The sequence below is a fragment of the Oncorhynchus masou genome, chromosome 5 (genome assembly GCF_036934945.1).
Source record: "Oncorhynchus masou masou isolate Uvic2021 chromosome 5, UVic_Omas_1.1, whole genome shotgun sequence".
Lineage (NCBI taxonomy): Eukaryota > Metazoa > Chordata > Actinopteri > Salmoniformes > Salmonidae > Oncorhynchus > Oncorhynchus masou.
In genome coordinates this window covers 68963656-68975998 of record NC_088216.1, presented here as the reverse complement: position 1 = coordinate 68975998, position 12343 = coordinate 68963656, and the positions used below count along the sequence as shown (strand labels likewise).

The following is a 12343-nucleotide window of genomic DNA, read 5'->3' as shown; positions in this document are numbered from 1 at the left end:
CCACATTGATCTGGTACTGGTACAACCTGTATATAGCTCCAATTGATCTGGTACTGGTACTCCCTGTATATAGCTCCAAATTGATCTGGTACTGGTACTCCCTGTATATAGCTCCACATTGATCTGGTACTGGTATTCCCTGTATATAGCTCCACATTGATCTGGTACTGGTATTCCCTGTATATAGCTCCACATTGATCTGGTACTGTATTCCCTGTATATAGCTCCACATTGATCTGGTACTGGTACTCCCTGTATATAGCTCCACGTTGATCTGGTACTGGTATAACCTGTATATAGCTCCACATTGATCTGGTACTGTTACAACCTGTATATAGCTCCACGTTGATCTGGTACTGGTACTCCCTGTATATAGCTCCACATTGATCTGGTACTGGTACTCCCTGTATATAGCTCCACATTGATCTGGTACTGATACTCCCTGTATATAGCTCCACATTGATCTGGTACTGGTACTCCCTGTATATAGCTCCACATTGATCTGGTACTGGTATTCCCTGTATATAGCTCCACATTGATCTGGTACTGGTATAACCTGAACATAGCTCCACATTGATCTGGTACTGGTACTCCCTGTATATAGCTCCACATTGATCTGGTACTGGTACTCCCTGTATATAGCTCCACATTGATCTGGTACTGGTACTCCCTGTATATAGCTCCACATTGATCTGGTACTGGTACTCCCTGTATATAGCTCCACATTGATCTGGTACTGGTACTCCCTGTATATAGCTCCACATTGATCTGGTACTGGTACTCCCTGTATATAGCTCAAAAATTGATCTGGTACTGGTACTCCCTGTATATAGCTCCACATTGATCTGGTACTGGTATTCCCTGTATATACCTCCACATTGATCTGGTACTGGTATTCCCTGTATATAGCTCCACATTGATCTGGTACTGGTACAACCTGTATATAGCTCAAAAATTGATCTGGTACTGGTACTCCCTGTATATAGCTCAAAAATTGATCTGGTACTGGTACTCCCTGTATATAGCTCCACATTGATCTGGTACTGGTATTCCCTGTATATAGCTCCACATTGATCTGGTACTGGTATTCCCTGTATATAGCTCCACATTGATCTGGTACTGGTATTCCCTGTATATAGCTCCACATTGATCTGGTACTGGTACTCCCTGTATATAGCTCCACATTGATCTGGTACTGGTATTCCCTGTATATAGCTCCACATTGATCTGGTACTGGTATTCCCTGTATATAGCTCCACATTGATCTGGTACTGGTATTCCCTGTATATAGCTCCACATTGATCTGGTACTGGTACTCCCTGTATATAGCTCCACATTGATCTGGTACTGGTATTCCCTGTATATACCTCCACATTGATCTGGTACTGGTATTCCCTGTATATAGCTCCACATTGATCTGGTACTGGTACTCCCTGTATATAGCTCCACATTGATCTGGTACTGGTATTCCCTGTATATAGCTCCACATTGATCTGGTACTGGTACAACCTGAAAATAGCTCCACATTGATCTGGTACTGGTACTCCCTGTATATAGCTCCACATTGATCTGGTACTGGTACTCCCTGTATATAGCTCCACATTGATCTAGTACTGTTACTCCCTGTATATAGCTCCACGTTGATCTGGTACTGGTATAACCTGTATATAGCTCCACATTGATCTGGTACTGTTACAACCTGTATATAGCTCCACGTTGATCTGGTACTGGTACTCCCTGTATATAGCTCCACATTGATATGGTACTGGTACTCCCTGTATATAGCTCCACATTGATCTGGTACTGATACTCCCTGTATATAGCTCCACATTGATCTGGTACTGGTACTCCCTGTATATAGCTCCACATTGATCTGGTACTGGTATTCCCTGTATATAGCTCCACATTGATCTGGCACTGGTACAACCTGAAAATAGCTCCACATTGATCTGGTACTGGTACTCCCTGTATATAGCTCCACATTGATCTGGTACTGGTACTCCCTGTATATAGCTCCACATTGATCTGGTACTGGTACTCCCTGTATATAGCTCCACATTGATCTGGTACTGGTACTCCCTGTATATAGCTCCACATTGATCTGGTACTGGTACTCCCTGTATATAGCTCCACATTGATCTGGTACTGGTACTCCCTGTATATAGCTCAAAAATTGATCTGGTACTGGTACTCCCTGTATATAGCTCCACATTGATCTGGTACTGGTATTCCCTGTATATACCTCCACATTGATCTGGTACTGGTATTCCCTGTATATAGCTCCACATTGATCTGGTACTGGTACAACCTGTATATAGCTCAAAAATTGATCTGGTACTGGTACTCCCTGTATATAGCTCCACATTGATCTGGTACTGTTACAACCTGTATATAGCTCCACGTTGATCTGGTACTGGTATAACCTGTATATAGCTCCACATTGATCTGGTACTGTTACAACCTGTATATAGCTCCACGTTGATCTGGTACTGGTACTCCCTGTATATAGCTCCACATTGATATGGTACTGGTACTCCCTGTATATAGCTCCACATTGATCTGGTACTGATACTCCCTGTATATAGCTCCACATTGATCTGGTACTGGTACTCCCTGTATATAGCTCCACATTGATCTGGTACTGGTATTCCCTGTATATAGCTCCACATTGATCTGGTACTGGTACCCTGTAACCTGAAAATAGCTCCACATTGATCTGGTACTGGTACTCCCTGTATATAGCTCCACATTGATCTGGTACTGGTACTCCTCCACATTGATCTGGTACTGTATATAGCTCCACATTGATCTGGTACTGGTACTCCCTGTATATATAGCTCCACATTGATCTGGTACTGGTACTCCCTGTATATAGCTCCACATTGATCTGGTACTGGTACTCCCTGTATATAGCTCCACATTGATCTGGTACTGGTACTCCCTGTATATAGCTCAAAAATTGATCTGGTACTGGTACTCCCTGTATATAGCTCCACATTGATCTGGTACTGGTATTCCCTGTATATACCTCCACATTGATCTGGTACTGGTATTCCCTGTATATAGCTCCACATTGATCTGGTACTGGTACAACCTGTATATAGCTCAAAAATTGATCTGGTACTGGTACTCCCTGTATATAGCTCAAATTGATCTGGTACTTGATCTGGTACTGGTACTCCCTGTATATAGCTCCACATTGATCTGGTACTGGTATTCCCTGTATATAGCTCCACATTGATCTGGTACTGGTATTCCCTGTATATAGCTCCACATTGATCTGGTACTGTATTCCCTGTATATAGCTCCACATTGATCTGGTACTGGTACTCCCTGTATATAGCTCCACATTGATCTGGTACTGGTACTCCCTGTATATAGCTCCACATTGATCTGGTACTGGTACAACCTGTAAATAGCTCCACATTGATCTGGTACTGGTACTGTATATAGCCCACATGATCTGGTATATATAGCTCCACATTGATATGGTACTGGTACTCCCTGTATATAGCTCCACATTGATCTGGTACTGATACTCCCTGTATATAGCTCCACATTGATCTGGTACTGGTACTCCCTGTATATAGCTCCACATTGATCTGGTACTGGTATTCCCTGTATATAGCTCCACATTGATCTGGTACTGGTACAACCTGAAAATAGCTCCACATTGATCTGGTACTGGTACTCCCTGTATATAGCTCCACATTGATCTGGTACTGGTACTCCCTGTATATAGCTCCACATTGATCTAGTACTGGTACTCCCTGTATATAGCTCCACATTGATCTGGTACTGGTACTCCCTGTATATAGCTCCACATTGATCTGGTACTGGTACTCCCTGTATATAGCTCCACATTGATCTGGTACTGGTACTCCCTGCATATAGCTCAAAAATTGATCTGGTACTGGTACTCCCTGTATATAGCTCCACATTGATCTGGTACTGGTATTCCCTGTATATAGCTCCACATTGATCTGGTACTGGTACTCCCTGTATATAGCTCCACATTGATCTGGTACTGGTACTCCCTGTATATAGCTCCACATTGATCTGGTACTGGTACTCGCTGTATATAGCTCCACATTGATCTGGTACTGGTACTCCCTGCATATAGCTCAAAAATTGATCTGGTACTGGTACTCCCTGTATATAGCTCCACATTGATCTGGTACTGGTATTCCCTGTATATACCTCCACATTGATCTGGTACTGGTATTCCCTGTATATAGCTCCACATTGATCTGGTACTGGTACAACCTGTATATAGCTCAAAAATTGATCTGGTACTGGTACTCCCTGTATATAGCTCAAAAATTGATCTGGTACTGGTACTCCCTGTATATAGCTCCACATTGATCTGGTACTGGTATTCCCTGTATATAGCTCCACATTGATCTGGTACTGGTATTCCCTGTATATAGCTCCACATTGATCTGGTACTGTATTCCCTGTATATAGCTCCACATTGATCTGGTACTGGTACTCCCTGTATATAGCTCCACATTGATCTGGTACTGGTATTCCCTGTATATAGCTCCACATTGATCTGGTACTGGTATTCCCTGTATATAGCTCCACATTGATCTGGTACTGGTATTCCCTGTATATAGCTCCACATTGATCTGGTACTGGTACTCCCTGTATATAGCTCCACATTGATCTGGTACTGGTATTCCCTGTATATACCTCCACATTGATATGGTACTGGTATTCCCTGTATATAGCTCCACATTGATCTGGTACTGGTACTCCCTGTATATAGCTCCACATTGATCTGGTACTGGTATTCCCTGTATATAGCTCCACATTGATCTGGTACTGGTACTCCCTGTATATAGCTCCACATTGATCTGGTACTGGTACTCCTGTATATAGCTCCACATTGATCTGGTACTGGTACTCCCTGTATATAGCTCCACATTGATCTGGTACTGGTACTCCCTGTATATAGCTCCACATTGATCTGGTACTGGTACTCCCTGTATATAGCTCCACATTGATCTGGTACTGGTATTCCCTGTATATAGCTCCACATTGATATGGTACTGGTACAACCTGTAAATAGCTCCACATTGATCTGGTACTGGTACTCCCTGTATATAGCTCCACATTGATCTGGTACTGGTACAACCTGTATATAGCTCCACATTGATCTAGTACTGGTACTCCCTGTATATAGCTCCACATTGATCTGGTACTGGTATTCCCTGTATATAGCTCCACATTGATCTGGTACTGGTATTCCCTGTATATAGCTCCACATTGATCTGGTACTGGTACTCCCTGTATATAGCTCCACATTGATCTGGTACTGGTATTCCCTGTATATACCTCCACATTGATATGGTACTGGTATTCCCTGTATATAGCTCCACATTGATCTGGTACTGGTACTCCCTGTATATAGCTCCACATTGATCTGGTACTGGTATTCCCTGTATATAGCTCCACATTGATCTGGTACTGGTACAACCTGAAAATAGCTCCACATTGATCTGGTACTGGTACTCCCTGTATATAGCTCCACATTGATCTGGTACTGGTACTCCCTGTATATAGCTCCACATTGATCTAGCACTGTTACTCCCTGTATATAGCTCCACATTAATCTGGTACTGGTACTCCCTGTATATAGCTCCACATTGATCTGGTACTGGTACTCCCTGTATATAGCTCCACATTGATCTGGTACTGGTATTCCCTGTATATAGCTCCACATTGATCTGGTACTGGTATTCCCTGTATATAGCTCCACATTGATCTGGTACTGGTATTCCCTGTATATAGCTCCACATTGATCTGGTACTGGTACTCCCTGTATATAGCTCCACATTGATCTGGTACTGGTATTCCCTGTATATACCTCCACATTGATATGGTACTGGTATTCCCTGTATATAGCTCCACATTGATCTGGTACTGGTACTCCCTGTATATAGCTCCACATTGATCTGGTACTGGTATTCCCTGTATATAGCTCCACATTGATCTGGTACTGGTACAACCTGAAAATAGCTCCACATTGATCTGGTACTGGTACTCCCTGTATATAGCTCCACATTGATCTGGTACTGGTACTCCCTGTATATAGCTCCACATTGATCTGGTACTGGTACTCCCTGTATATAGCTCCACATTAATCTGGTACTGGTACTCCCTGTATATAGCTCCACATTGATCTGGTACTGGTACTCCCTGTATATAGCTCCACATTGATCTGGTACTGGTACTCCCTGTATATAGCTCCACATTGATCTGGTACTGGTACTCCCTGTATATAGCTCCACATTGATCTGGTACTGGTACAACCTGTATATAGCTCCACATTGATCTGGTACTGGTACTCCCTGTATATAGCTCCACACTGATCTAGTACTGGTACTCCCTGTATATCGCTCCACATTGATCTGGTACTGGTACAACCTGTATATAGCTCCACATTGATCTGGTACTGGTATTCCCTGTATATAGCTCCACATTGATCTGGTACTGGTACAACCTGAAAATAGCTCCACATTGATCTGGTACTGGTATTCCCTGTATATAGCTCCACATTGGAGTGAGCATTTCACAGTAAAGTCTACACCTGTTATATTCGGCGCATGTGACAAACACAATTTGATTTGACAAACATACAGTATGGTAATATACCATTTACAATCATTCTACTTGATGTGCTTGAAATGCAAAACTCTCCATGCTTTATTCTATTGAGTTTACAAATCTGTGGGTATTTATCTATGAGTGCATATAGACTGTCATATACCCACTGTGTTTTAACTACTGTATGTCTCACCACTGTCTGATGCGTGCGTCCAGCTCGGTGAGGATGTTGCTGTGGAGTATGTAGACCTCAGGGAGCGTGCCCAGTATCTCCCCCAGCCTCTGTTCCTCGACCACAGGTTCCCCATCCTCCCCCACCGCCTCCAACACTGCTGCCCTGAAGTCCTGCATGAGAGGGAGGGAGAAAGGATAGAGGGAGAAGCGAAGAGGGGAGAATGAGGGGGAAACGGGGAAGGAGGGGGAGAGGTAGCGGGGTGATGGGTCAGATTCTCCTAGAGTTTAACATTCTTCCCATCCCCTAATCCAGTATCAACTTAGTCTGTGTCCCTCTGTGATCTCTGCCTGTCCAACCACTCAGGAAAAGGTGTGTTGGACCTGAGTTACATACCAGCTGTTGGGTTACATAATGACTTTGGTTGCTGATACATTGTTGACACAACCCTACCATTTATCAACATACTGACATTACTTATATGTTCATAACCATGGTAAGCCTTTATTAAAATGTGGTTGTGTCAGTGTGACCACAGAGGCTAAAACGCCAGTGGAGTTATGGCACTAGGAGGGAATGCTCATGAGAAGGGTCATTTATCTACTCCAACAATTGGGGAAAACATGAAAGCTCACTAATCGATTGTAGGTGTCAAAATGCTTAACCAATATCAATTGTCCCTCCTGGTATGGTTGTCTGGTAGCGAACACCATCTATAATATAAAGCCATAATGTGTCTACAAGGACAAGCGTCTGGACCTCATCAATTTCAGTTTTACAACACTGCAGATATAAAACAAGTATGACACTTTACTTTAGCACCTCCCGTTCATCATCTACTATCGATCCCATCTGAGTTAGCATTCATCACTGCTACTGTGAAGCAGACCTGCTACTTTATGTCCTGGCTGCCCGCTCCCCAGGGACGGACACTGTTGTCCTGCACACAGCTCACTAAGTCCCTACACAGGCCAGCAGCTTTACCCTCTACTTCTCTAATCTCCTTTCACCCCCAGTGTATTGAATGAAGCCGTACCAGGTTAAATGACAGCGTTAGACAGTGGGTTAAACAGCCAGTCAAGCTAGGTCAAACCTGTTAGACACATTTTATAAAGACATCAAAAGTCAGGTCTGAGTAACATACTGTATATTCAACCTGTCACTGGGAAAGCCCTGGAGAAGAACACTCAGAAGCAGATCTTCACTTTCCATTTGGGGACAGTGTCTGGAAATTCTTTGTATTTGTGTTATTCCTTATCAAACAATTGTTCCATTGTTTGATACATCTTTTTGTGTGTGTGTGTGTGTGGGGGGGGGGCAGTTCTAATCATGGATTCCTGAGTTAGGTCTGTTGGAGAGGGAACCCACTTTGGAATATCCCTTACCAATCTAAAGATGTCTCTCTTCTGCGGTTCTAGCTTTAAGAATTATTATAGACCATTGTTGTTTTTATGCATTATTGCAACAGAATGATGAAACATGGTTGGATGTCATGCCTGATAGGTGGGTATGAGCAGTGCTGCCTGTAGCGTTTTGGAGGCCCTAAGCGAGATTTCAAAGGTAATATCCTGCAATTGTATATGTTTTGCCATGATTTATGAAATGCTCATATGATATCCAGACCGGGCACCAGGATAAAGTGACTAAAAGCTGGCAGTTGAAATTGGTGAGGGATAAATATTTTTGGGAGTTCTTGCATTGGAATTATATTGAATTCTGATTATATCACGCTATACCACTATAAACATAAAGTTAAAATGCTGAGACTCTAAGATCATAGAGTTATTTTGAAGTAACAGGTAGACTACAGATTTCACACCAATCTCCGATGCGTGGTATCAGCTTAAATGGACATCGCCCTACACAGTAACGCAAGGCCGTTTTGGTAATGAATATAGGCTACAAGATAAATAGGGTAATTCACCTATTACAAACAGCCTATGTGAATACAGCTGTACAGACAGCAGTCTTACCAAAATAATGTAAACTAAATGCCAAACGTAGCAGCCTAGATATTCATACATGCAAACAAAAATACTGAATAGCAGTTTGGCTTAGAATACCAACATAACTGTGAATGCGAACGAATGGAACAGAACTAAACAGCGGTACCAAGTAGTAAACCTGGTAAACAACATATCAGATCGATAAAGACATGACACAATGTATATTCAGGCTAGTTACATTAACAGTAAAGAAATGCAGTAAACAAAAGGCGTCGCCGGTCTACTAGCCATCACCGATCCACCTTTCATTTTCCATTTGTTTTGTCTTTGTTTCTACACACCAGTTTTTCAGGAGTTTGCGTTGGACTTTCGGACCCTGGCCGCCAGTGCGGGATGGAACGACAGGGCCCTGGTCGATCACTACAGTTGTAGTTTGCGTGAGGACGTCTGTAGGGAATTGGCTTGCAGGGACACCACACTCATCTTTGACCAGCTAGTGGACATGTCCATCCAGTTGGATAAACTGCTGGCTACCCACAGATGTCCAGATCGGGGTCTGTTGGTTCCATCCCACAGCACCACCGCTGCAACGCCCATGAAGCTGGGAGGTGCTGCACTTAGGGCGACCGGAGGAGGGGCCGTTCCATGCACCATCTGTGGCCGCAGAGGGCACACTGCCGGTCGGTGCTGGGGAGGTTCCTCTGGGAGTCGAGGCAGCAGGCAGAGCACTCTCGTGTCACCCCAGGTGAGACGGCACCAGGCTCACCCAGAGCCCCCTGATGCTCACATGTTTTTGTTTATTAATTTTCCTGATTTTTCCCCGCATTCCCAGTATAAGGCGCTCGTAGATTCAGGCGCAGCTGAGAATTTTATTGACAGATCCTTAGCACCATAGTTTAGGGATCCCCATTGCTCCTGTGGACATGCCCTTCCCTGTGCACACCCTAGATAGTCGACCATTAGGGTCAGGGCTAATTAGGGAGGTCACCGCTCCACTGGGCATGATTACGCAGCAGGGTCACAAGGAGAATCTCTCCTTATTGATTATCCTGCTTTTCCCGTGGTGCTGGGCCTACCTTGTTTGACCTGTCATGACCCCACTATTTCGTGGCAACAGAGGGCTCTCACGGGGTGGTCACGAAAGTGCTTGGGGAGGTGTTTAGGAGTTTCCGTCGGTGCTACCACGGTGGAAAGTTCAGACCAGGTCTCCACCGTGCGCATCCCCTCTGAATATGCCGATTTGGCTCTCGCCTTCTGTAAAAAGAAGGCGACTCAATTACCACCCCATCGACGGGGGGATTGTGCGATAAATCTCCTGGTAGACGCAGCACTTCCCAGGAGTCATGTGTATCCCCTGTCGTAAGAGAAGATGGAGGCTATGGAAACATACAGTATGTCTCCGAATCTCTGGAGCAGGGTACATTCGCAGGGCGGGGTACATTCGGCCTTCCACTTCACCTGCCTCCTCGAGTTTCTTTTTTGTGAAGAAGAAGGATAGAGGTCTACGCCCGTGCATTGACTATTGAGGTCTCAATCAAATCACTGTGAGGTACAGTTACCCGCTACCTCTTATCGCCATGGTGATTGAGTTAATGCATGGGGCGCGCTTCTTCACTAAACTGGATCTCAGGAGCGTGTACAACCTGGTGCGTATCCGGGACGGAGACGAGGGGAAGACAGTGTTTAGTACCACATCAGGCCATTATGAGTACCTCATCATGCCGTACGGGTTGATGTTTGTGTTTGGACAAGTGTATTGTTTTACTTAGCACCATTCATTATTCTGAGTAAAGTTACGTTGCTCCCAATTCTCTGCTCTCCTGTGCCTGACTGCATACACCAGCTACACCCACCATTCTGACAAATATATGGAATTCTGTTTATATCCCGCTATACCACAATACACACAAACTTTTAAATTCTTTTAAATTCTTTTGACCAAGAAGTGATAGGTTGGCGCGAAATTTCCACTGCGCTCTATCAGACCCATGGACAGTGCCCTACAAAACTAAAGCAAGATTTTGATGAAAAAAACAATATGCTAGATTGTTTCTTACCTCTTCCGAAGAGCCACCTATACGGTAACTAATTACAGTGCCTTCAGAAAGTATTCACACCCCATGACTTTTTCCACATTTTGTTGTGCTACGGCCTGAATTTAAAATGGATTTAATTGAGATTTTGTGTCACTGGTCTACACACAAAGTGAATAAAAATGAAAAGCTGAAATATCTTCAGTCAATAAGTATTCAACCCCTTTGTTTACGGCAGGACTAAATAAGTTCAGGAGTAAAAATGTGCTTAACAAGTCATATAATAAGTTGCATGGACTCATTCTGTGTGCAATAATAGTGTTTAACATGATTTTTAAATAACTACCTCATCTCTGTACCACACACATACAATTATCAGTAAGGTTCCTCAATTGAGCAGTGAATTTCAAACACAGATTCAACCACAAAGACCAGGGATGTTTTCCAATGCCTCCCAAAGAAGGGGATCTATGCAGACATTGAATATCCCTTTGAGCATAGTAAAGTTATGAATTACAATTTGTATGGTGTATCAATACACCCAGTCACTACAAAGATACGGGTGACCTTTCTAACTCAATTGGCGGAGAGGAAGGAAACCGCTCAGGGATTTTACCATGAGGCCAATGGTGACTTTAAAACCGTTACATAGTTTAATGGCTGTGATGGGAGAAAACTGAGGATGGATGAACAACATTGTAGTTACTCCACAATATCAACATAAATGACACGAAACGAATGAAGCCTGTACTGAATAGAAAATATTCCTAAACATGCAGCCTGTTTGCAATAAGGAACTAAAGTGAACTAATAAATTAACTTTATGTGGCCTAGTTACAGTTTTGACTTAAATTGGATTGAAAATCTATGGCAAGACTTGAAAATTGCTGTCTAGCAATGATCAACAACCAACTTGACAGAGCTTGAAGAATTTTCAAAACAATAATGTGCAGATATTATACAATCCAGGTGTGCAAAGCTCTAAGAGACTTACCCAGAAAGACTGGAAGCTGCCAAAGGTAATGTATTGACTAAGGGGTGGGGATACTTACATAATTGAGATATTTCTGTTTTATTTTTCAATAAAAGTTTTCACTTTGTCATTGTGGGGTATTGTGGGTAGATGGGTGAAAAAAATTATACTGAATACATTTTGAATTCAGGCTGTAACACAAGTCAAGGGGTATGAATACTTTCTGAAGGCACTGTACAAAAACACTATTCCTTGTGTTCCAATGTGTCGCATATGCAAAACTTTATAGCCTTTGTTTCTTTGGTTTTTACTTTCCTAAAACAATAATTGTTCACCTCACGATTCAGCTGTTGGAGATTTGAGCACTAAATGCTTCGGGCATTGCTTACAAGGCCTACTGGATTAGGCGTCCACTGTATTAACATTTAAAAAAGGAGGAGGAAGCTAATATGTTAATTTTCAATTTGAATATTTTTTATAAAGATAAGCATTATATTTTTAGATTATAGGAGTAACTGATAGGCCAAAAACATTCTTCCACACCTCAAGTTAAACTGTCGGAAATCAGTTGGAGCACCTGTGCGCCCTGCATTCATACCATAGGCTT

General features: G+C 43.0%; 1 protein-coding gene across 4 annotated transcripts in view; it reads right to left on the bottom strand.

Annotated features, from left to right (window-relative positions):
* Positions 1-12343, bottom strand: part of LOC135540143 (FYVE, RhoGEF and PH domain-containing protein 5-like) — a 74126-nt gene that overhangs the window by 36074 nt on the left and 25709 nt on the right. For all 4 annotated transcript variants that reach the window (XR_010455716.1, XR_010455717.1, XR_010455718.1 and 1 more), the window contains exon 6: positions 6806-6957. Coding sequence is in view for 1 of the 4 variants with exons in the window: in XM_064966562.1 (XP_064822634.1) it covers positions 6806-6957 (152 nt within the window). In the remaining 3 variants the exon portion in view is untranslated. The remainder of the gene's footprint in view (positions 1-6805; positions 6958-12343) is intronic.